This window comes from Hoplias malabaricus, chromosome 18 (assembly GCF_029633855.1).
Source record: "Hoplias malabaricus isolate fHopMal1 chromosome 18, fHopMal1.hap1, whole genome shotgun sequence".
Taxonomy (NCBI): domain Eukaryota; kingdom Metazoa; phylum Chordata; class Actinopteri; order Characiformes; family Erythrinidae; genus Hoplias; species Hoplias malabaricus.
This window is the reverse complement of record NC_089817.1, coordinates 5,935,065-5,962,025: the sequence shown is the minus strand read 5'-3', so window position 1 is coordinate 5,962,025 and position 26,961 is coordinate 5,935,065. Positions and strand designations below refer to the sequence as shown.

Sequence of the window (26,961 nt, the reverse complement as noted above, 5' to 3'; positions counted from 1 at the left end):
AAGCGTTATGTAGAGACATGATTACAAGTAGGTAGTATTATTCTGATTCACTGACCTACATTTACCTGTGTTGAGACCAAACCCCATATCTCCAAATTGGTGAATTTACAGGACAAAGTGCATCGTTTTTTTCTGATTATTTCTTTCCAATTAAGAATTCATTTCTATCAGTCCACTCTCAAAAAAAATGTGAGAGCTGACACATTGTGTTTCTCTAATTCACCTGAGCCCAATGATCAGTCTATTAACAAAACCCCTAACAGGGTTGAAGTATGCTTTTTTTGAAAGGGGAAAACACAAAAATGTGCACAGCAGTGGATTGATTAGAATGATTAGCTTTCATTCACTGAAAAGACAATAGCAGAAGAGACAAGGCACAGAAGAAATTATAGAAAGACAATAGGAAGAAAAAAATGCCGAACAAAAGACAGAGAAGAAAGAACAACCGCTAGAACTGTGCTTGGATAGCTCTGAGGCACTCCGCACATTCCCACAGAGACAGTCTGACATGTCACACTTGTGACTGCGATTTGGTTTCTGCCTGCATTTCTCAATTTAAAACTCTGTGGAAAATATAAAAATATACAAGCCGCTGCATTTTTTGGGCTTCCAATTTTCGAGTATGATTTAAAAGAAGGTAGGTTTTTCTCTCACCCCCTGCCCCTGTAAGTTAAGCATGGTCCATGGTCCTCCTCTGCACCAGTCACTGGTCCATGCCGTTTTCAGTGACGTATGAGTTTTAAAGTCAAGGGTGTATCAGAAAGTCATGTTTCCCTCCCTCTAAGCCCCATTCACACTGTCCAAGAATGATTCTTTGAAACCCAGAATTAGTTTGACCCGAGAGTTGGTTCTCTGAATCGCTGGTGACGTAATCATCCTTAAGTAACACAACAGACTGGAATCATCAGTCGTACTGGCTTTTTTCACTCCAAGAAAATCCATCGAAGTCATTATTTTATAAGGAGGTGGTGCGTGCCAAATTTCATTCTTATGCCTCTTTTATTGATGCACATACTGAGTGGTTCAATATGTTCATAGTTCTCAGGTAATTTAGCAATTTAGCAGCATAAACAAGCTCAGTGTAATCAAACTATGGTGCTTAGATTTAAAGACTTCCTGAGCAGGTAATTTTAAGGGCTGCAGACCACAGCTAAATGTAAATATGTAATATCATCTGCAAACAAAGTTAAGATCACCAACATAAGATTAAAATATATACAGAGTTCTCAGGACTATTTACAACATCAAATAAATAAATAAAATAAACATTGGCATGTTTCTTGTTTGTTCTTGGCAGTTTTCCTGTGGCTTTTATGTTGTTTATATGGGAATCGGCATTATCATATCGACTGAAATTTAGAAATATATTTTTTGATATAAATGTTAGCCATGTCATTCCCGCGCCGGGTGACTGTCTGTGAGGAGTGTGGTGTGTTCTCCCTGTGTCTGCGTGGGTTTCCTCCGGGTGACTGTCTGTGAGGAGTGTGGTGTGTTCTCCCTGTGTCTGCGTGGGTTTCCTCCGGGTGACTGTCTGTGAGGAGTGTGGTGTGTTCTCCCTGTGTCTGCGTGGGTTTCCTCCGAGTGACTGTCTGTGAGGAGTGTGGTGTGTTCTCCCTGTGTCTGCGTGGGTTTCCTCCGGGTGACTGTCTGTGAGGAGTGTGGTGTGTTCTCCCTGTGTCTGTGTGGGTTTCCTCCGGGTGACTGTCTGTGACGAGTGTGGTGTGTTCTCCCTGTGTCTGCGTGGGTTTCCTCCGGGTGACTGTCTGTGAGGAGTGTGGTGTGTTCTCCCTGTGTCTGCGTGGGTTTCCTCCGGGTGACTGTCTGTGAGGAGTGTGGTGTGTTCTCCCTGTGACTGCGTGGGTTTCCTCCGGGTGACTGTCTGTCAGGAGTGTGGTGTGTTCTCCCTGTGTCTGCGTGGGTTTCCTCCGGGTGACTGTCTGTGAGGGGTGTGGTGTGTTTTCCCTGTGTCTGCGTGGGTTTCCTCCGGGTGACTGTCTGTGAGGAGTGTGGTGTGTTCTCCCTGTGTCTGCGTGGGTTTCCTCCGGGTGCTCCGGTTTCCTCCCACAGTCCAGAAACACACGTTGCTAGGAGGATTGGCGACTCAAAAGTGTCCGTAGGTGTGACTGTGTGTTTCTGTGTTGCCCTGTGAAGGACTGGCACCCCCTCCAGGGTGTATTCCCGCCTTGCACCCAATGATTCCAGGTAGGCTCTGGATCTATGGTTTATCAGATGTAGCCTCTTAATCCGTATCGGCCAATCATTTAAAATGTTGACATTATGTTGAGATCATAGATAATAAATACGAATAGTGTTATATTCCAGCCAATAAAATGAGTCTCTCTTGCACCTCAATCATTCCAGCCCAGTCCAGTCTTGTCCACGTTGTCTGTTGTCTGTTAAGTCGCAGGTTTCTGTTTTCTAATAGTCTGTTCTTTACTCCAGGTAGCAGTGACAAGTCCCAAAAAAAAATTCTGCAGCATGCAGCTGTCCACCAGTCAGATTATGATCTCAGGAAAACTATAATCATTCAACTACAAGTCATTACACAGTCAACACTTTACATCAGACCAGTAAAATACCCCAACACTCTGAGTGTAGAATACCGAGCTCTGCTCTGAGGCCTTGATTGAGTGCCATTGCTTGCATTGTTCCCAAAAAGAGAAAACCCAGAAGCTTTGAAGAAAAAACAAGAACAACAACAGACAAGCAGATGTGACCAAAACACACATGCATGCGCAGCCACACACATGCACACACACACACACACAGTTCCAAGCCATTTGGCGCAGAGGCAGCCGCAAGCCTGTAATTAAATTCCTGAGCTTTTTAATTGAATTCATCTCGAGGTTTTGATTAAGAACAATGAGAGTAATGGAAGCAGGAAATAATCTTAATAAGACCCTTATCTGACCACCCCCTCTATACTGACTCCGACTCTCTCTCTCTCTCTGTCTTTCCTTTCTTTCTTTAGTCCCGAGTCCACCCCCACTTCTCTTTCTCTCTCAGAATATCTCCCTCATTTCCCTCCCATGAATGAGTTCTCAAATTAGAATGGTCTGTGTATGTGCGTCTTGTCTGGGGTCCTGTCACTGACAAAGAGAAATGCGGCGGGAACACAAGGCCAGAGACACGTCCATCAGCTCCATTTTTACTGGGGAAATAAATGGTAACATAAAATTGCTACCATTGCTGCAATCTATTGGATCTCAGCCTAAATTCAATACAGAATATTGTTAAATAAACTGATTTCCTTTGATAACCAATACAGGGTTTTTCTGAAATTAGTCCAGTACTGAGAGTGCTGTTAGATTGCTGGAATCTGTAGAAGACTGCCAGCTTACAGGAAAACAAAGATGACAACCGTAAACACTGCACATGTGCACGAAAACAAATGCAAACGGGACGGGGTTAAACTGAGGCTTTATGCGAGTGCATCTGTGCTGCAGAAAGTGAGCTTCTCAAGGACAATGCAGCAACGGCCTGCACTTACTAAAATGAACAGAGCAACCTCAGTGAAACAGTTCATTTCTTCATCCAGATCTTGCACCCAGAAACAGAGCGAGGGACAGGCAGAAAAACTAAACGACTACAGAACAGCTAGCTCCAGAATATTTAGCATTCTCTCACACTCAGATGGGACAAGAAAGCCAAAAAAGGAAAGAATGTCGCATCCAAGTCAAAAGTGTACAAGCTGGAGGCCTGTGCTGCCGCCTTTTGTAATTAAATATTTACACGTAAGAGCATGTTACAACTTTGGCAGGAGGAAGTGTGGCCATGAAACCTGCTGGAGGAGCGGCCGCTGAGCCTGAGGGGAGGGTTTTAAGGCAAATATAGAAACTCACCATTTGGACAGAAGCTCTCCCCATGTCTCCAGGATCTTCTCAGCACACTCTTTAGACACATCACCTGAACCACTCAGCAAGGGCTCATCGTTGTCTAAGAGGGAACAAGAGGGAAACAGAAATAAGAATTGGAAATTGGAATTTCATATATTTATTTATTTTTTAATTAAATATTACCAAATATAACTTAGGTAAGGACTCATGTCCTAGAGGTCTATTAAAAATGTGTGTGTGTGTGTGTGTATATATATAATTTTTTTTTTTCATTCATTATCTGTAACCCTTATCATTGGGCGCAAAGCAGGAAGACACCCTGGAGGGGGCGCCAGTCCTTTACAGGGCAACACACACCCTCACACATTCACTCACACACTCCCACCTACGAACACTTTTGAATCGCCTACGAACGTGTGTTTTTGGACTGTGGGAGGAAACCGGAGCACCCGGAGGAAACCCACACAGACACAGGGAGAACACACCACACTCCTCACAGACAGTCACCCGGAGGAAACCCACACAGACACAGGGAGAACACACCACACTCCTCACAGACAGTCACCCGAAGGAAACCCACGCAGACACAGGGAGAACACACCACACTCCTCACAGACAGTCACCCGGAGGAAACCCACGCGGACACAGGGAGAACACACCACACTCCTCACAGACAGTCACCCAAAGGAAACCCACGCAGACACAGGGAGAACACACCACACTCGTCACAGACAGTCACCCGGAGGAAACCCACGCAGACACAGGGAGAACACACCACACTCCTCACAGACAGTCACCCGGAGGAAACCCACGCAGACACAGGGAGAACACACCACACTCGTCACAGACAGTCACCCGGAGGAAACCCACGCAGACACAGGGAGAACACACCACACTCCTCACAGAGACCTCGAGCCCACAACCTCCAGGTCCCAAGAGCTGTGTGACTGCGACACTACCTGCTGCGCCACCGTGCCACCTATATATTTTATTTTTGTCCAAGTATTGCAGAGATTTTACCAAAAGTAAGACTTGTGTCACCCCTAACAACATCCCTTCCTTGTGATAATACACTGGGGGGGAATATTCTTAGAAACCTTTATTTCACTGCAACACTGTAGTTATTTGAGAACACACCCTATTATATTTTTCTAGAGGGGCTGGTTGAAAATAAACCTGTGAAAAGGATCATATGAGCATAAACAGACTGTTAGATTGGGAGGATGTGTGTGTGTGTGTACACGTGTCTGTGTGTTTTCACCTTCCTCCTCATCATCCTCGGGCGGTGAGGGCACCATAGAGCCATGTGATGTGGAGGACAGAATGCCAGGGCTGGCTGTAGTTTTCTTTCTCTCTCTTTCCGTCTCACTCTCCAGGCTCACCACCTCATACAGCGTATCCGTGTTACTCTTCCTCTCCAGCTGCCACGGTCAAGCAACCACACCCCATCCGACCATGACCATGGAGGAAGGCGAACAAAGTTAGCTCCTTTTGGTTTTAAAGCTGAAAAATCAGCCTTTCTTTACCGACCTGCCATCCCACAACTTACACAGTACATCAAGCATTATATCTGCATTTAAGACAAATTATTAATAAATCAGAGCTTTGAAGATTCCCACTAGATACCACTCTTTCTTTCCAATAAGGGTCTAGATGAACTTTGAGTATCCACACAATATACTCTTAAGTCCTTAACTTAAAGTTGCACAAACTACTCCACGTACCACAGAATAAACCTGGGTACAATTTGCAGCTTAAGCTGGTTACAGTTAAAATGTATAGTAAGAGATTCACCTGTCGCAGTTTTAAGTAGAAGGTCTCAGTGAAGCTGCGTTTGCTGAAAGGCCAGAAGAGCCTGTCTGTGGGCGAACACACACGAACACGTGTTTCTAACAGGAAACGCACGGGCTCCTCCACCTCCGTGATCACCAGGTCCACCGCCGTCGTCATGTACATGAACTTGTCTAAAGCAACCACACACACACACACACCGCTCATTTTTAATCAATTTTAGTCATGCCATAACCCACAGAATGATCTACTCTAACCACTATGAAACAGCAATCAATTACAGCCATTACAAGGAATAGTAATGCCTTCATAGAAAGAGAGACAAAAAAAAAGAAACCATAAAATGATAAAAACAACCCACCACAGACTAACTGTGTTTATAAATATTTGTATTTGTCCTAACTCAGTTATATGAGAAACCACAACAGAAACATAACTTCAAACAGAGTAAAATAAAAAAAGCCTCCTCCTGAAATGATCATAAACATCAGCTGATATCATCCTAAATAAAAATGAATTACAGTTTCACTGATTCTGTGTTAAGAAGCAGCTGTTTTGAATTATTTCACAGCCTTACTGTGTGTGTGTGTGTACCTTTGGGTGTCTCCTCATTGACAGCCTGAAACTGAGGGGTATTGGGATTCCAGCTCCCGGTGATGATGTAAGATTTACCATCTGAACTCTTCCCCATTGACTCCTAGAGAGGTGAGGAGAGGTTACAGATGACAGCGGTTAAGAGCTGACTTAAACGGAACATGACAGAGAGGTGTGTACCACTTACCAAGTCTAGCAGATGCATATCACTGTTCCGCACGTTCTTTCCTGGGCTTAAAAGCAGGCCAAAACACCTGTAAAATAAACACAAGTCATAACTACTACATTAACAACAAGGTACACAAGGAGGAACAACAAGGAGGAAACCCACACAGACACAGGGAGAACACATCACACTCCTCACAGACAGTCACTCGGAGGAAACCCACGCAGACACAGGGAGAACACACCACACTCCTCACAGACAGTCACCCAGAGGAAACCCACGCAGACACAGAGAGAACACACCACACTCCTCACAGACAGTCACCCAGAGGAAACCCACGCAGACACAGGGAGAACACACCACACTCCTCACAGACAGTCACCCGGAGGAAACCCAAGCAGACACAGGGAGAACACAACACACTCCTCACAGACAGTCACCCGGAGGAAACCCACGCAGACACGGGGAGAACACAACACACTCCTCACAGACAGTCACCCGGAGGAAATCCACGCGGGCATGGCGCCCCTGGAGCTGTGTGACCGCGACACTACCTGCTGCGCCACCGTGCCGCAGTATATACACAGTATTAACTAATTATATACTAAACACATATGAATATTATCAAACTCCCTTACTTCTTTAAAAAATAATTGGTTACTGTTAACATTAGAAGAGTATGTTCAATTCTCTTTGTAGGTATACATTCCTCTAAACCTGGAAACAGTCCCATATTGAATCTCATCTACCTTTCATTCAAATGCAGCCTCCCAGTGCAATTTATTTACCTCATTGGCGTACTGATCACATGCACATCGCCACAGTCATACACCAAAGAACCGGTGTAAGCATGACTTAACTTGGGGTTTCATACAATGTGCCAATGAAAGAAAACTGAGTGTTGACACTTTAGAGACTGAGATGAAATTACAGGAGACACACCTCTCAATGGCCAGCTCTTTATTGGACGTCTGCTGCACATAGATAACGATCTTCTTGTCCATCCCGGGACGAAGTTTGAAGCTCTGCCTGTCCTTGTCTTTTGACACAGCACTGTTAGAGAAAGAGTTTAACACCTTAATGAGTGTTTACAACCTACCAATGTGCTGTAGATACAAATAAGGCAGCCCTTTATTCACTTAGTTACAGTTTTTCCTCAGTTGCTTTGGAGCAGTTTAGTATTGAATTTCTCAAACTCCACATCGTCTAGTTACGTGCACCTCATAAAAGACGTTTCTCGTTCGTTTTGTACAAACAGCACATGCTTTGGTTGATCACGTAGATGATGTTGTAGAGCTGTCTGCTCTTTCTTACATTATCAGTTGCTTTTATCATGTTGATCAGAATGAATCAGACTGGGCCTCTGTTGAACAGCTTAACCCCACAAAAACATCCAGGCACTAGTTCATTCACAAGTGTTCATGTGTTCATCCAGCAGTCCTCTAAAACAGCTAAGAGGTGCATCTCATAAACCTTCAATTGCCAAACATCTATAGACAGAGCACAGCAGTGTTAGTTTCTAACAACAGAAGAACAATGAACTAAGACGTTCAAAAAGATTCGTTCCACGCTGCATTGCAAGGGAAGTTATCAGATGTGACGTCGATGAGAATCTGTGGCCCAACAGACAGCAGCCTCAGGAGGACTAGAAAGACTCCAGTGTAATTCCCTATGCAGCTCTATATATACATTCATTCATTATCTGTAACCCTTATCCAATTCAGGGTTGCGGTGGGCCCAGAGCCTACCTGGAATCATTGGGCGCAAGGCGGGAATACACCCTGGAGGGGGCGCCAGTCCTTCACAGGGCAACACACACACACATTCACACTCACACCTACGGACAACTTTTTGAGTCGCCAATCCACCTACCAACGTGTGTTTTTGGACTGTGGGAGGAAACCGGAGCACCCGGAGGAAACCCACGCGGACACAGGGAGAACACACCACACTCCTCACAGACAGTCACCCGGAGTGGGAATTGAACCCACAACCTCCAGGCCCCTGGAGCTGTGTGACTGCGACACTACCTGCTATATACACAGCTCTGTCTAAAGGGCGTTACCCATGCTGACATCACTGATTTGTCTGATTTTATTTTCTTGTTGTCATTGGTGCTAAACAGTCTTGTCTTTTCCGTATCGTAACGACACGGTCTGTCACTGACCACCAGTAAAGAGCATGAATCCAAATCTAGTCCAGTCTCTTTCAGTAAATCTCTCACACACAGTAATGAAACTGAATGTCATCAAAAACATTCAAAAATAACTCAGAGGCACTGATACACTGACAATGGCTAAACATATTGACTGTCCTGTTCATTACCAACAACACACGGTCTTGTCATTTGAGCAAGTGACCGGCATTTGCCAATAATCCAGGGTGTGGTTGGGCTGTTTGTACGAAATGTTTTGAGAAATTCATAAAATATTGTGTAAATATAAATGGTGATTGGAAAAATGCTCCAAAGCAACTGAGAAAAACTGGAAAAAGGTGCACACACACACACACACACACAGTAACTACCTCCTTATTAAACACTGCCCCGTACACACAAATATATAAACTCTACCTGTATTAACACTGCACAGCATGGTTCTGAGGCAAAACCTAAAAATAAACCTGGCTTGTTTTCCAAACTGTGTAAATGTGTTGCTGATTCTGTAGGAAAATCTGCCTCCATCTCAGCCTACAGAACAGAGCTGCAGAGGTCAGGAGGAGACCGGCTGAACCGGCACTTTACAGTCGCTACAGCGCCAGACGTACTTAAAAACACAAGTGGAGAAAAATCCTGTCACAGTGCTTAACTTCCAACCCCTACTAAGCGTATACACAAAAGATGTATTGGCTGACTGACTACATTTGGGGTCAAGGGGAAAATGAGCAAATGACATTTATTTTGGGAGGAGTCCATCACGATCTGGGTTGAATATTGTGGTTGAATATTGTCTGACAGTGTGAATTTTCATCATCTTACACTTCAAAGGCTTTTTGGCTACCTTCAGAATAATAAAAAGCAGTAATTTAACACACAGACACACACACACAGCGTATACGTAGAGATCTACAGCGCCTTCCCGCTGAGGTGTGAAAGAGCTGCTGGTGTTAGAGCTCTTTGTCATGAAAAGTTGTGGGAGGACGTGAAGGAAGGAGGAAGCATGTGTCTACGCTTCTAATTGAGAGAAAGGCGGTATTTCTTTTTCTATTTTTGTATTTTCCTTTATCAGAGCAAATGATCAAATTCTCTAATTTCCTTTAGATGTGAAGGGACAGGTCTGTGAGGGTTCTACAACATTACGGAGGGCATGGTGTATTAAACATTAATAAGATACACAATCAAATCATAACACACTACCGAAAGATTATGGCTGAGCCACGTATCTACTGTGCTTTGCCGAAGCCAACTGTTGTGAACTACTGGTGTGAACAGCCAGGCAGATTCACCTGAAAGTTCCCTTTCCATCATCCTCTTTTATTTCCAGGCTGACGGTGAAGGTGAAAACATCACTGTCTGGTGTGAGGGGTGGAGCTTGCGTCAAGAGAGGCGCCTTATTTGCCGACCGTCGGAAAGCTGTGGCAAAGCTGTAGAGGATTCGGCTGACCTGTGTTACACACACATTAACGTACACATAAGAATGAGTATATACGGTACTGCAGGCAACTCAGTCTGGACTTCTGGGATGAGACTAATGAGCGGGGAATCACATATCCACACTGTCCGGCTCAGTTTGTGCCTCCTCATGATAACTAGAGATTCAACACAAACATAACCTGATTCTTAATCAGCATTTTTCTTTTTTTTTGGGGGGGGGGGGGGGGCTGTGATGAACAGATTCTGCGTGCATCTACCAGCATGACTACCATGCTTACTTCTGTTTAAGTGTGTATGAGAGTGTGTTGTGTGTGAGAGAGAGAGAGAGAGAAAGAGAGAGAGAGAGAGAGAGAGAGAGAGAGAGAGAGAGAGTATATTATACTAATTAGAAAACAACAAGTGCACCCCCTTCTGAGTAAATGCCAGAATTACAGGCACTCAAGAGAAAACTAAAGCCCCAGTAAAAATGTATTTTTATCACAACGTCTTCCACTTCCACCATGGCAACAGTGGCATATTGACATACATCTCATTTTTCTATTGATAAGTGAATAAATGATACAAAGGGAAGTTTAAACATAAAGAGCTTTCCCTCCTTCAACAAGCAAATGAGAACTTACACACTAGGCTTCTTCCTATTCTTAAAAAGGCAGGATTTATCGATTTAAACAGCTTTTTGGCAATGAATAAGGATTTCCTCCAGAAGCGGCACAGTGTAACAGTATAAGGGAAGATCCATTTGTGTATGTGAGTGGCTCACCGCCTCTTGAATCTCACAGCGGAAGACATGGATGCGGAAGATTTCTGCGTTGTAGTGGCTCTCTGTGAAGGCGAAACAGTCACTCTCTGGTGTCCCGTCATGACCGCGTACACAGAACAGGATCTTGTATATTGGATAGTTAGCGATCTCACTGCTGCCCTGAGGGTCAAGCAGCCTGAGAGAGAGAGAGAGAGAGAGAGAGAGAGAGAGAGAGAGAGAGAGAGAGAGAGAGAGAGAGAGAGAGAGAGAGAGAGAGAGAGAGAAAGAGAGAGAAAGAGAGAGAGAAAGAGAGAGAGAGTTAGAGACAGATTTAGAGACAGAGTTAGAGACAGAGTTAGAGACAGAGTTAGAGAGAGAGAGAGAGTTAGAGTGAGAGTTAGAGGGAGTTAGAGAGAGAGAGAAAGAGAGTTAGAAAGAGAGAGAGTGTGTGTGAGTTAGAGAGTTAGAAAGAGAGAGAGAGAGTTAGAGTGAGTTAGAGAGAGAGAGAAAGAGAGAGATCTTCAGGAAATCAAAGTAACTCTGATTGGTAGTGTAAAACTACAAAATATTGAAGAATTCCGACTTAACACTAAGCCCTACATTCTAGGGATGAATTGAACTGAACTACTTCAGCATTTTCTTTATCTAGTCTTTGTTCACTCTCCATCTTTTCCCATCTTTCCACGTGCACACAGCAGCCTCCTTGTTTACCTCACAGTCCCCTCTGAGACTCCAGGTACAGAGAGCGTGACGTCAAGTGGCATTTGGCACTGGCTGCGCAGGATGCTCATCATACGCAGTGCCTCCACCTCACTGCGGGGGGCGTTTACTGACGCACAGCCGAGATATGTCAGCTTACTAAACACCACACTGTCCTCGTCTGGAACAGGCGTCCCGGGGCTCGACACCGACCCCTCATCTGGACAAAAGAACCACACACACGACAGATCCCAGTCCTTAATTACATTGTTCGTGGATCATTCCATTTAAAACATAAAGCTCTGTTTCACAACAAAATAAAATCCAATAATACATAGTATAACATTAGTCTCATCTTCATTACATCAGTCATTTAACACAGAGTTAATGAAAAACCTGGATGTGGTTCAGAGTGGGTTCAGAAAACTGCTGAGAACTTATTCACTCGAATACTGACTTTAGTGTTTGGTTTGACATGTGGTGAACCGAGTCCGAATTCATAAGCAGAAAAATCGCAAAAGCAGCTAAGAATTAATCCATTTCCCCCATTCTTTCAGGATTAGAAAATCTCCATGAAAAAAGGATTGTGAACCACTACATTAGCGGCCTCCTACTCTCACTGCGCTCACCATCTTGTGCTCCCTGAACGGGCAGCACCATCTCGAGCTTCGGGGGAGCCGACTTCGGCTGCGGAGGAGCCGCTGTGGTGGGATAGCCCTGGTCCCCCTCACCCACATGGTGCAGTCCAGGAGTCACCTCAGCCACCGACGGGTCCATAAGCACATCCTCCAGCTCCCTCTGTAACTGCTGTTCACTGCCGTTCCCCACGATCTGCACAAACACACACACACAGAGACCTGTCACTAAAATAAATCTGTGGTACAGTACCTGGAATGACTGGGCACACGGCAGGAACACGCCCAGACAGGGCACCAGTCCGTCACAGAGCAAGAAATTAAACACACAAATAATAGAAAAAAGCCTTAAATGTGTTGCTTTTTACTGCACTGTCAATGCTCACTTGAATTTACTGTAATTGCACTGTATTTTTAAAAGGTTATTTCTCCCCATCACACAATTCTGCCAAGAGCTAGGAGGTTTCTCTCTTCACAGGAAGTGCTGCTGTTTGTTTAAATCAACATCTAATAGAAAATAGTTGAACAGGTCAACACGCTTGGAGGAGAGCACTAATATAAACAGATGCCCAAACAGACTGATGGGGAGAGAGAGACACACCGATACTCACCTAGAATAAAGTGATGCCATTGGTTAATCACTTTCTTGGTCAGACTCAGTACTCATATGCCCAGTACTGCATATATTCAAATGAACGTGTACACACACACACACACACACACACACACACACACCACTAGTAAACTGTATCTAATAAGTACACCACTTTGTCCTTATTAACAACTGGAAAGCTAAGGTACAGATAGGATGCATTATTCTATTCACTGTGCTGTACAGACCAACTAAAACATCACTTATGAATGTACACAGCTGATATATTTATATCATTTCCTGTCTTGTCACCTTCTGTACAAACCTTGGTTTATAAAAGCCCACCTACAAAGCGCTGCAGACGACACATGTGCCAGGGGCTAGCACGGACTGCGGGTTGTCTTGTGCTGCTGTCGGAGTGTAGGTATAAGCTAGCACTGGGGATTTAAACTGGAAGGACATTGGATAGCAATTCGTTTAGGGAGAAGAGTAGCTATTTGAAAGTGAAGACACGTTTAGGACACAAGGTGTGAAGGTAAGCTAGCTATAGTTCACACTGCTTCATTACAAACACCCCCCTCCCAAAAAAATAAACAGCCAATCAAAACACAGAGCACAAGAACGATCACACATTCAAGAAAAAGAGAGCAAGCAAGCATGGAAGCAAGAGGAGAAGAAAATGAGAGAGCAAGAAAAAGAGAGTAAGAGCTGGAGAGAGAGAGAGAGAGAGAGAGAGAGAAACTGACCTTAAAGCTGACCCCTTCCTCAGAAATCACCTGTGTAACAAACAAGAGGTTTAGAAAGCCTCTTCCAGACCGAGGCACACAGGGAAGAACATGGAGAAGTATGAATAAATGGAACAATAAAGAGAAACTGGGATACATTTGATGATGCTGAGAAGCCAAGCACCACAAACAGCAGCGTTTATCACACGTGCCGTAGGTTTGCGTCCGAGAAAAAGCAAAGGACGTTCAGCAACTGTCTAAGTACAACCAGGTGTGTGTAGGGTCTTGGTTTGGTAGGTTTGGGAAGTGAAGATGAATGAATGTTCGTTGAGTGCCCTCTAGTGGCTCACCCAAGGTAAAGGACACAGAGCCACCGAGAAAGTGGAAGTGAGAGTGTGGGTAAGTGACAGAATGGGCGAAATGGATAGAAAATAAATGACAGAACAGGACGCAGCGTCCCTCTCCACCATCCAAACAAACAAAGTGCCCGAAACCACAAAAACCACAAGCAAAGATGGCAGGGACATGAAAGAAGGATTTCAGAAGAGGCGCTTAATGAAAGAATGTGGGGAGGAGGAGGAGGAGGAGGAGGAGGGAGGGGGGGGAAGAGAGAGAGACCAAACAATGTATGCTGGGTCTTCCAGAACATTTCAACAAAGGAGTAAATGGGGTGATCAAAAGCTTTCCATCGCCCCAAAGGAGTGTGTGAAAGCGAGAGTCTTATTGTCCTTGCATGACTTTTTAAACTCTCAAGAAAGACACAGCTGAAACAAAGCAAAACAGGCCGACATCCCGACGGGTTTACAGCACAAACCAAAGAGTGGAAGGATGAATGGATCTCATTAGCACAGTGAGCGGGTGCTGAAAACACAAAAGTGCAATAAGCTTGTATGAGTCTACATGTGTGTGCATGTGTTTTTCTGTGACACACAGGATTATGGGAAATGTAAGGCAATAAAGGATACATCTAGCCTGCCTTTAAAGATCTGCTAAATGGAGATACAAACATGATTATCTACTGGTAGTTATCAAATATGAAATAAAATAGCTAATTGTTTCCTAACTCTGGTCCTGTAATGTCTCTGTCCTCGTTGTGTTTACAGTAGTCAGCTGATTGGCCTGTTAGTTAACTAGCTCTTTGAGTTCAGGCGAAGAGTCAGGTCTTATTACTTAAGCGCTCAAAAGAATTAAACAAGTGTCTTTGTGTCTGAGGAGATGAATGACAGCTGTCTACCTGCTCAGCCAGCAGTCTTACCTTCAGGCCTGTCTTTTCATCGTCACTGCCGTTATTAGTGGTGGGGGTTTCGTCCCCGAGGCGGGACACCAGGACAAAGTCCTCGCTGTTTAGGGTGGAAACTGAGTCAGAGGAGGCACTAATTTTCCCCACGGAGGCCATGTCATCCATGACTGCTAAACGGAGCCCAGCGCATTCATGAATGGGGTTTAATGAGCTAAATCACCTGCAAAACAATGGAAAAGAAAAAGAAAAAAGCATGAGGAAAAAGAAATAAAAAGCATGAGAAGCATTTTCAGTTTGGTGCCATGGCATTCGCTAATTTACACAAACACTTACATAGTGCCTTTGTACTAATGGTGCCAGTCGAACTCCAAATAAATTTAAATGTGGTTGTTTTCAGATGTCTAGCCCAGTTAACCTACTACTGCAAAAACACCCAGTCTACAACCTGGTGGTCAGTGTATTGTCACAAACCAGTGGGCACTACATCACTCCAATGAGTTGGGCAGCTGTTAAAGACAATCTGCACTTTATGCTAAACACTTAGGAGTCATGAGATACATGAAGAAAGGTGCTGTACATTCATTGATTCATGGAAAAATAACTAATGAAGAAACTCATCGAGAAACTAATGAATGAACAGCATGGAATGTGAGGAACATATGAGCTATCAAGGACCTCTGCGACACCCAGGGTTTCTAAATCCGAAATAGGTTCAAGCTTTAAAGTGAGCAGTTAATAGTAAATTCATTCATTTGTTGTCTGTAAGTGCTTATCTAGTTCAGGGTCACGTTGGGTTTGGAGCCTACTCGGAATCATTGGGCGCAAGATGGGAACAAATCCTGGAGGGGGCGCTAACACTCACACATTCCATTGAGTCACCAATCAACCTAGCAACGTGCGTTTTTAGACCGTGGGAGGAAACCGGAGCACCCGGAGGAAACCCGCGCAGACACAGAGTGAACACACCACACTCCTCACAGACAGTCACCCGGAGGAAACCCGCACAGACACAGGGAGAACACACCACACTCCTCACAGACAGTCACCCGGAGGAAACCCACGCAGACACAGGGAGAACACACCATACTACTCACAGACAGTCACCTGGAGAAAACCCACGCAGACACAGGGAGAACACTCCTCACAGACAGTCACATGGAGGAAACCCACACAGACAAAGGGAGAACACACCATACTACTCACAGACAGTCACCCAGAGGAAACCCACGCAGACACACGGAGAACACACCACACTCCTCACAGACAGTCACCCAGAGGAAACCCACGCAGACACAGGGAGAACACACCACACTCCTCACAGACAGTCACCCGGAGGAAACCCACACAGATACAGGGAGAACACACCACACTCCTCACAGACAGTCACACGGAGGAAACCCACGCGGACACAGGGAGAACACACCACACTCCTCACAGACAGTCACCCAGAGGAAACCCACGCAGACACAGGGAGAACACACCACACTCCTCACAGACAGTCACCCAGAGGAAACCCACACAGACACAGGGAGAACACACCACACCCCTCACAGACAGTCACCCAGAGAAAACCCACGCAGACACATAGAGAACACACCACACTCCTCACAGACAGTCACCCGGAGGAAACCCACGCAGACTCTTAGTTTTAAATGAGTACATTAATTTATTTACAGTCAAGCATATAAGAGTACATCGCCAGTCCAGCGCTGGACCTGTATATATGTGAGACAGCAAATACAAGGGTAAATGAAGCAAAACTGACATAACAAGCGTAGAGAAATGCGGGCAGAGTGAAAACGAGAAGAGACAAAGGAGAACCACAGCGAAAGTGGCCAATAAACTAGAGTTTCGCTCCTCACTGCTGCGCTCTCGACAGTGGCTCATTGCTATTTAAAGGAACAGGGGTGAAAACGGTCGTAAAGAACACGGCTTTTCAGACAGCCTAAGAAAAGTGTTTGATCTTTGATCTTTATATGTAGAAAGCAATCTGATAAAAGCCAAAAAAAACTTTTTTGCCAATAATTCATTCAGAACTTTCACAAGCACTTAGGTAATCTAATAACAAAGAACCTCCTGGTCTACATCATCCAGTCAATAATCAGATTTCTTTCTCAACATGTGACATATGCAGCTCTGCTTTTGCATAGCGATGTGCCAATTAGTCCACAGAAGGAAACGAATAAGACTGTGTGTGCAATATCAGGTCAGAAACAGTAAATGCGCAGTGTTGAATTAAGCGTTGTTTGTTGAAATCCGATAGCCCTTTCCATCTGATAAAGGAGACCGTACACAAAGTCAGTCACGCTGTGACCATTAAAACGCTGAGTAATAAAGCTCTAGACGAAGCATAACATCAAGAGAGCATCATACTCAAGGATAGACTGTAGTATAAACTCTATAAGCACCGCACCTGTACTTTCACATGGTCATGGAAATTTGTGACAGGATAAATAATATGCAAATCACAGTGTCCCCATGGTAATATGTAAATAAAGTCCAGTTGCCACAGGCAGATGACACCAATAAGTTCTAACGTAAAGACAAGCCATTTAATATTAAAGTGTCCCAGTTACGGACCACAAAAAAAAAATCATCACATTGTTTTTTCAGCTGAGGTATTAGCTGCATTCTTTTGACTCAAAGCCTAAGCTCAATGTCAACACAGCTTTTAAAGAGCCAAGCAAAAATAAGGCAGGGAAAAAGAGAGGGAAGTACCGAGACACAGAGAGAGAGAGACCGTGTCTGAAATAAACTTGGGGAGAGAAAAAAAAACCCACAATCGAGCAGGAAGGTGCCAGGCTGTAACAGGAGGAAGATAAGCTGGCAGAGGGTCAAACAAAGCGCACTATACATGTGGCCGTCTTTCCCTTTGAACAATAGTGAAGAGGAAGAAAGGGAAGATCACACTAGGAGACGACCTAGTACATTGTATTACAATATAAACAGACACACACACACACACACACATAAGAAATCATCAAGTTAAACTCAAAACTGCAGTGACACAATATTCTAAACAGAAACACACTCAATATCAACGTGTGAGGACAATCCTACACTATACAATCACATAAAATACAACACTATTAGTTATTATTGGGCCAGAAACGTCATGTTATAAACGTCAATAACTACATTTAACAACAATGTACTCCGATTCCTTTCTGCTTGTATTTGCACTTTGCACCTCTATAAACAGAGGTCTGGATCAGAGTTCATTCAGTCAGTGAGTGAGTGAGTGAGTCCGTGAGGAGTCCGTGAGTCCGTGAGTGAGTGAGTGAGTCAGTGAGTGAGTGAATGAGTGAGTCAGTGAGTGAGTCCGTGAGTGAGTGAGTGAGTGAGTCCGTGAGTGAGTCCGTGAGTGAGTGAGTCAGTGAGTGAGTGAGTCAGTGAGTGAGTGAGTGAATGAGTGAGTCAGTGAGTGAATGAGTGAGTCAGTGAGTGAGTCCGTGAGTGAGTCCGTGAGTGAGTCCGTGAGTGAGTCCGTGAGTGAGTGAGTGAATGAGTGAGTCAGTGAGTGAGTCAGTGAGTGAGTCCGTGAGTGAGTAAGTGAGTCAGTGAGTCCGTGAGTGAGTCTGTGAATCAGTGAGTGACTCAGTGAATCAGTGAGTGAGTGAGTCCATGAGTGAGTGAGTCCGTGAGTGAAAAGCAGGTTTTCCATCTACTGAATTCTTGCAAAGCACACATGCACAAAAGAGCGATGGAAAAGGGTTTTTTGAATAAACAATGACATTTCAGCTGGTCCATACCTACAGCACGTGGCACAGCGCCACCCCCCGGAGCCCCATAATGACCACTGGTTTTTAAACAGACACCTCACAACTCTGTCCTTTTCTCTCCTCTAAGAACAACTGTTTTCATATCAGCACCACCTGATACAGCACTGGGCAAAAGTCAGAATGAGAGAGAGAGAGAGAAATATTAGGAGACAGGAAGTAAAATGCAGGCTGGTGCCTGGTGAACAAAGCTTGGTTAAGTGCTGTTTTCCTGAGTCTGCGTATTGTGCAGTGTTCTAATGGACACAGGCTCAGCGCAGGTCCCTAGAGAGCCACCGGCACAAACAAAATTGCCAATGTACCACAAAATACAGGACGGGAATCAGTAAAGAATGGTGTAGCAGCATCATGAAATTTTAGCTATGAGAAACTTTTATTGTCATATCCTGGGTTGTATTCAAGGAAGTATTTTCAACATACAACTGGAAGCATTACAACAGTGTGGTGTAACAATTTCATCATTCACTGTATACCATCATAGTGAAGGAATCACTGGTAAAGCTGAATGCTTCTGTAATTCCTTTCAGACAAGCGAGAAATGTAAATATTGTGTTTTTCTTTACCAGTGAAGGGCAGACACACACCGCTGTTTCATGCTTGCTCACACTAACACTCTGTTCTTCAGCTCCCACACTTTATAATAGCTGCCTTGTCAGACTCTTCCTTCTTTTCTCTCCTGCTTTGCCCTGGGACACGAGAGAGAGAGAGAGAGAGAGAGAGAAAGAGAGAAAGAGAGAGAAATAAAAAGAGAAAGATAAAGAGAGAAAGACAGAGAAAGAGAGAGAGAAAGAGAAAGAGAGAGAAAAAAGAGAAAGAGAGAGAAAGAAAGAGAGAAAGATAAAGAGAGAGAGAAAGAGAGAGAGAAAGAGAGAGAGAAAGAGAGAGAGAGAGAGCCCTTGCCTCCATACAGAATGGCTCGTCAGCTGGGCGTTGCCATGGTAACTGCACATGTGCCCATTCACAAAGAGATGCCAGCAGCTGCATTTCTCAGCGCTGAACTGCTACCTGAAGCTGAAATCAATCAGGAGTACCCGGAGTTTTAAACTCTATACGTACAATTTATTTTCAACAGAAAAAGGTTTAATTACTCTTCTTTTATTATACTTTACTGTACTATGTTTGCATTCACTCTGTGATGTTCTGATTTTGTAAGCAATGTTGCGCAGCTGGAAAGTGTAGATACCGCTATCAATAATCCATAACTGAGTATTTTTTAAAGGACAAAAACACAACACTAATTTACTGGTTCAACGTCTTGGCTTTAATTCTGTTTATTGGCAAACAGCATCTGAGTGTTCAGTATATCAGACCACCCTGGCTAACTGTACATTTCATCCACTTTAAAAGTCACATACACACACACCATTATATTCACAAATGGGCAACTGCTCACTCCATGTCCACACAACTATTATCGGTCTCTTTCTCTCTGGGGCAGATGTCTATCTTTATTCTGCCCCTCGGCACAACTTTCTCTGTGATGTTGCTGTGAGGGAGAGTCAGCTGAGCCCCATGACACTGTGCCGCACAGTTACACGAATATACATGAAAGAACTCTCTCTAACACACACACACACACACACACACACACACACACACACACACACACACACAAAAATCACCACCACCGCCACCCAGAAGAAAAGACTATTTAATATTGCTGAGATTAAGAGAGTCCAACACTGTGGCTATGTTAATGTTTCCACTAATACTTCATTTAAATATTCAATAATATAAATGTAATAATATAAATGGCATGTTGTTCTCCCAAAATAATAAATATTCCTGATGAGGACACACTAACTTTAACACACAGCTAAATCGTAAACTGCGATACAGATCAATAACAACGCAATAAACAACAATGTTACATTCCTAACAGACTGGAAAAACAGACAAAAAAAAGACTGTGCTTGAACGCTGTATATACACAGATAACATGCCCTTTTATGCATTTTAAAATTGCTGCCTACATGTGTGACTATTAAATCTCAAATCTGAGAGTTAGATAAAACAGCTCTGGTTTGTCTCACAGTTACACATCCGACAGGAGACGGCTTATTAAGAAGTTCTCTCCAATCATCTCCCCATCGCACTTTAATCTTAAATCTGACACATTTCAGAGAAAGCTGTCCAACTCACAGACCTAGAAAAAGCTTTAGAGGAATCCTCCAGCGTTACTCAACCTCATCCCTATCCACCAAAGCCGTACTGCATGACAGAAATATGAACTTAGGTTCCTTGAAATTAGATTATCTTCCAATTACAAGCCTCAGATCAGACGTTTCACATTTATAAATGTAAGTGACCTGTAACGTCAACAGATCTGTCCCTGAAACAGCTGAAAATGCACACTTACACATTGATTTGGCTCCATCCCAAATGGGTCCTGGGCCCTGTGTAGTGCACAATGTGGTACTGCGCCACACGTCCAGCACAAATCCATTTATATTCCGCTCTCATCTGAATAGCTTCTGTTCTAACAGTGTGCATTTCATCACCTGCACAGTGCACTACGAAGGAAGTACAGAGCTGTTTGAGACTGTCGCTGCCGGTGCTGTTTGATGAAGACAGCACTTGGTGCATGTGTACAGGCAAAAAGAATGCATGAAATCTGATCTGAGAGTTCACCTGCCCGCGAGTAATACACGCATCCGATCTAGGGCCAAATATGAAAGTGACTCTGATTTGTAAAGACTGGATCGGTTATGTTCAGCACTGTCTGTGCTGCAGTGCTTTTCTGTACGTTCTTGGAGCATCTAACCTACTACACTGACGTGAAACACGTGGCTGAATCCTGCTGGTCCCATGACTGACCCCTGGGCCTGACAATGCATCATCATACGATGGCACCCGACACAATACAGCACCTGACATTCCAAGTCCAACATCAGAACACTGGTGGTTGACTTTTAAAGGTTTGGTATAAAGCCTTGTGACTTTGAAAGTGGGAGCAGATTATAAACAGACTGGGCATCTCACATTACACCACTGTTTTTGCCTATTTTTTAAAGGCTGGAGATACGTCAGTCACACACAAAAGGACTAATGGGAATAATACACTACAAATCTAAAACCTTCTCAAACAAACAAGCGCATCCCCCAAAAATATCGACTTAATCGCATAAATAAGTAGAAGCAGATACACACACATCAGCATGGCCTTACATACGGAAGCATCAGACGTGTCGCAGTAGCAGGCTCCACAGTGCAGCTGCCGCATCCTTCAAGGCAGTGGTCTCAGTCCTGATCCTGGTGGGCCTCTGCCTGTATATTTTAGAGATTTCTCTCCTCTTAACACACCTGATGCAACTAATGACCAAAATAACAACACAGGACTGAGAACCACTGATTTATATTTGGAATAAAGTCTGTAATTGCTTGTGTGGCCCACTGTTTTGTTTTATTTATATATAATGTACCCAAGTAACACGATAATACTGGTTACCTAGGTACATATTCATCCAAGACTTTGTTTCTGGACACATTGCCAGTTATCTGTAACTACATTGTGTGTTTACATTTTGTGCTCCGTTTTCCTTGTTTGTTAACGGAACTCGTTCAGACTTGAGTTGTTGAACAGTTTACACTGCAAGACTACATCCGTAACATACGCAAGTCAGGTTGAAAACAAAGAAATAAAATATATATAAATAAAAATGGGCGGCACAATCAGTCTGTGAGGAGTGTGGTGTGTTTTCTCTGTGTCTGCGTGGGTTTCCTCCGGGTGACTGTCTGTGAGGAGTGTGGTGTGTTTTCTCTGTGTCTGCGTGGGTTTCCTCCGGGTGACTGTCTGTGAGGAGTGTGGTGTGTTTTCTCTGTGTCTGCGTGGGTTTCCTCCGGGTGCTCCGGTTTCCTCCCACAGTCCAAAAACGCACGTTGGTAGGTGGATTGGCGACTCAAAAGTGTCCGTAGGTGTGAGTGTGTGAGTGAATGTGTGAGTGTGTGTGTTGCCCTGTGAAGGACTGGCGCCCCCTCCAGGGTGTATTCCCGCCTTGTGCCCAATGATTCCATGTAGGCTCCAGACCCACCACGACCCTGAACTGGATAAGGGTTACAGATAATGAATGAATAAATAAAAATCAGATGTTAGATATGCTGTGACCGGTCAGAAACATGACCTGGATGCCCCTCACACACACACACTACCCGACTTGCCCTCTGACTGTCAGCACAGACCCTGCACAACTGGGAATTGTGGTTAAAATCAGGGTAAAAGTCACATAAGCAATTTTTAAGGCTTAAGACACTTGCCAGTTGTGTTTTTGACCATTTTTGAGAAACACTGCAGCATGAAACTTTGTTACTTCAGAACTGCACTCATCATTAAGCCAAAGTCGACTCTATAAACTGTGATCCAACAAGTGCATTTATTAGAATATTTTAAATAGTTTGTATTACTCTATTATTTATTTATTTACATCTATTATTAATATTAACTTAATTAGAACATTAATCATTTATATTGTATGATTTCATTATTAATGAGATTGAAATTTTTAAACCTAAACTATAACAATATAAAAGTGTATATGTTTTTTATGCCACTAATAAAAACAGGCAACAGAATACATTCAACCACTGTAAAATAATTGACTTAAAACCACAGAGTGTAAACACAATGCTGTGGGAAAGTGTGTATGAATCAGAAAAACTTTCTACAAGACGATTAAACATGTGCACGTGGTTTACCGAAGAGCTGGTGTGAACCAAACCAGAACAGCATCCAGCTTGGCAAAAACAGTATTCACCACATGTACAGCACCATTGTGTTAGAAAACGGGTCAAGCAGGCTGTTTAATAGGCCTACTCTGCTTTGCACCAATAATAAAAGGCAAGATTAAACTTCATAATAGTCAGCTGATTACTGCAAAAATGACAGTTAGTTTCAGAATGACTCACCACATAAAAAGGTAGTGGAAGTTCTAGTCTTAAACAAAGATGTAATTGTTTCAATCCAGCGATAACACTACAACATCTACACAAACACATGTAAACATCAACATAACACTGTTTTGCAGAAGAAGGTCTTTTGTGGAAACCACTATCAACAGATCTTTGAAGTGGCCTTCCACTTAGTAACTAGTGTCTGTGTGTTTTATTAAGAACTAAACCGGTTTCCTCAATGGATCTAGCCTTGAAAACCTGTAAAAAACCCATGTACACTTTGTCAAAGATATATGTTTCCTCCAATTGTTAATATTAGAATATTCAGATTTTGACTTCTAAAGCTTCCTATATCATAGGACAACAGAGGGAAAATAAACACACTGCATGACACATCAGCTTAGGAAGCACAGTCAAAGGTTGTGATAAAAACTATGCTTCCAAGCCCAGCAACATGGGTGGAGAAGTGTGGCTCTTATGAAATACATTGCCACTGCAATTATTCATTCATTCATTATCTGTAACCCTTATCCAATTCGGGGTCGCGGTGGGTCCAGAGTCTACCTGGAATCATTGGGCGCAAGGCGGGAATACACCCTGGAGGGGGCGCCAGTCCTTCACAGGGCAACACACACACACACACACACATTCACTCACACTTACGGACACTTTTGAGTCACTAATCCACCTACCAACGTGTGTTTTTGGACTGTGGGAGGAAACCGGAGCACCCGGAGGAAACCCACGCGGACACGGGGAGAACACACCACACTCCTCACAGACAGTCACCTGGAGGCAACCCACGCAGACACAGGGAGAACACACCAACTCCTCACAGACAGTCACCCGGAGGAAACCCACACGGACACAGGGAGAACACACCACACTCCTCACAGACAGTCACCCGGAGGAAACCCACGCAGACACAGGGAGAACACACCAACTCCTCACAGACAGTCACCCGGAGCGGAAATCGAACCCACAACCTCCAGGTCCCTGTAGCTGTGTGACTGCGACACCTACCTGCTGCGCCACCGTGCCGCCCCACTGCAATTAAATTTAGCTAATTTAGTTGTTAATATAGGCCCTTATTTATAGCCATAGAACAACAAAATTATCTGCCTCTGACTGGTCTAGCTCTCTCAGAAATAAATAAACAGAGTGTATTTAAGCACAGAGTCGAAAAATGCACACTTACAGCACTAACTTAATTGTTCTATCTGAGCCCATAATTACCAATTTGAATATTGTAATTATAACATAATAAGCCTGTGTGTTCAAGTTATTTTGTGTGCGAACCTAATATCAATTCTCTATACTGTACCACAAATATCGACTCACTATATTCACTAATTATAATCCACAATTTAAAAAGCCAATGCTCATGTTTTCTTCTAGTGATCATGACTCTGTGTTGGCACAGATATATATGCAACCACCCTTTAATTATAATGTGTTTGACAGGACTTAAGACAAACCAATTTGTATGCGTTATGCATAGAATTAGAGGTGGTCAATAAAACAACATGTGAACATTATGATGATAAATGTTGCCCCAGCCATGAACAATACTACTTTTAACACTGTGCATATAATACTTTAGAACGTCTATGTGAGGATTGAAGGCATTCAATGACAAGAACATGAGAGAAGTGAGGTACTGTTGTGGGATGTTTAGGTCTGGATCACAAACAACCCACTCTAGCTCAACACAGAGCTACTGGGTGGAGCTCAATCACTCAAGAGAATGCAGTTCCACTTGGGGGATTTACACCCCCCCAGCCCATGCTTGGCACTTGGTATAGTGACAATAGGCATGGCATTGCATTTCATGTTTTCTATAGAGACCACAAAATGGGTGCACCTTAAAATAGCTGAATTCATTCATTCTAAAGGTTGTCTCCAAACACCCTACACATGGGAACACATGAGACCTTTTATAGTGACAGCTGGGTGTATACACATGGCTTAAACACCTCTTATCCCCTCCCTGCTGATACTATAGCCCAGCAGCTGCGAGGTAATGATCCAATCACACTGTATGAAACAGTTCACAGAGAACAGATGCGGCTCACAGCCATTTATGGTGCTGTGAGGTGCGGTCATATTTGCTGCATGGAACTTACCACATACATGGTTGAAAAAACAAGACTATCTAAGCATTTTTTATATTAAAATGCAGGTACTACAGCAAATATTTGTTCAATTATGAGTCCACATCCTTACCATAAACCACCAAGACGAGTTTGGCCCGTATATGCAAGGTACGTATTCGAATTTTCCGTTCCACCTTAAATGGTGCATGAGTAACGTTCTGTCGCTTACAAGATTTTGAGGCGCCAGAATGTAACTGCTGCACTATTTAAGGTGGAACGGAAAGTTCTATCACGATCCTGACGAACGAGGAACAAATTGAAGCCTCGTTTAGAAGCCTCGGTTTGTGGCAGTTTGTGAATATCTTGGGCTTATTTTCTCTAAGGTACTGGTTGTTTCTGACCATTTCAACACGTAATAAAGTGCCTTAAACTCAAGCTAAATCCACTCGTGTTTAACTGAAGGCGAGCTAAGCTACAACTACTCAAGCTTGCGAATGTGTTTTGCAGAGTAGAGGTTTATGAACACGTTTAAAACTGAGAATGACAGCTTAATGCCACTTTACTAAACCAGTGCCACCCTATTTCTAAAACACATTCAAGGCATTAGGAACTGCTTGTTATCTTTAAAGACTGGAGCGAAAAGAGCTCTCCTCGGCCCTAACTAATGTGGCTAAAACTGGGCTCCAAATAAACCGTTACAGGACGCAGGTCAAGCTCAGACGGAACCCAACAGAAACCCACAACACACCTCTAAATAAACGCCTTACCTGTTTTAATTAAGAGTTGAAATTTTCTTTTTATTCCGGAGAGATTTCACACAACATCGCACAGCTTTAGCAGCACAACCGTAAACACACGGCCGCCGATAGTGCGCATGCGCACTAACCGATATTCTCCTAACTGTCCTGTTAGTTTTAATTTGTAGTTTTTCTAAGTCTTATTTATGAAAATAACTCCGTATGTATTGTATTTGTAAAATAATAATAATTAGACGACACATAATTAATTAAAATACTGTCCCACGTCTTTATATGTAAAATAACTTTAAATATACGAACAGTGCTGGTAGTTCACCTTCTGTAATATTTTTTTTTTTTTTGGGATTGTGAGAGGAAACTGGAACAGTGCAGATACAGGGAAAACAAACCAAACTCCTTACAGACCATTAGGCGAGAAAAGGCAATGCCACCATGCTGCCACAAATTATACGATTAATTTATTCATGTTCTGTAACCATGTAATACAGGTCCAGAATCTACCCAACACACCCTGGACTGGGCACCAGTCCACCACAGGGCACCACACATTCACCAAGTAACTTGTGGGCAAGGTCACACTGCCAGTTCTCCGAACAACATGCGTGTACGGACTGCGGGAGGAAACTGGAGCACTCTGAGGAAACCCACACAGACACAGAGAGAACACAAAACAGTTCTGACAGACAGTGACCTGACATGAGATTTAAACTCAGGGCTACTAGACCCTAGAGCTGTACGGCACCACCATACCGCCACAAATTATTATATAAGGTAAAGTTATACGATTAATTTTGGTTCTAATGATATTTTAGGAAATCTTTTTAAACAAGAT

The 26,961-nt window shown here is 43.5% G+C and overlaps 1 protein-coding gene across 2 annotated transcripts in view; it reads right to left on the bottom strand.

Moving 5' to 3' along the window:
* Nucleotides 1-26,244, bottom strand: part of LOC136674627 (rab GTPase-activating protein 1) — a 90,472-nt gene extending 64,228 nt beyond the window's left edge. Inside the window, exons 1-13 of one of the 2 annotated variants that reach the window (XM_066650713.1) lie at nucleotides 26,139-26,244; nucleotides 14,625-14,829; nucleotides 13,391-13,420; nucleotides 12,047-12,248; nucleotides 11,430-11,637; nucleotides 10,740-10,914; nucleotides 9,832-9,989; nucleotides 7,330-7,440; nucleotides 6,409-6,475; nucleotides 6,222-6,324; nucleotides 5,631-5,800; nucleotides 5,098-5,257; nucleotides 3,843-3,936 (exon numbers count right to left, since the gene is read on the bottom strand). In XM_066650713.1, coding sequence (XP_066506810.1) covers nucleotides 3,843-3,936; nucleotides 5,098-5,257; nucleotides 5,631-5,800; nucleotides 6,222-6,324; nucleotides 6,409-6,475; nucleotides 7,330-7,440; nucleotides 9,832-9,989; nucleotides 10,740-10,914; nucleotides 11,430-11,637; nucleotides 12,047-12,248; nucleotides 13,391-13,420; nucleotides 14,625-14,774 — 1,628 coding nt within the window. In that variant the 5' untranslated portion in view covers nucleotides 14,775-14,829; nucleotides 26,139-26,244. The remainder of the gene's footprint in view (nucleotides 1-3,842; nucleotides 3,937-5,097; nucleotides 5,258-5,630; nucleotides 5,801-6,221; nucleotides 6,325-6,408; nucleotides 6,476-7,329; nucleotides 7,441-9,831; nucleotides 9,990-10,739; nucleotides 10,915-11,429; nucleotides 11,638-12,046; nucleotides 12,249-13,390; nucleotides 13,421-14,624; nucleotides 14,830-26,138) is intronic. The other variant, XM_066650714.1, reaches the window with a different exon arrangement.
* Nucleotides 26,245-26,961: the final 717 nt, after the last annotated feature.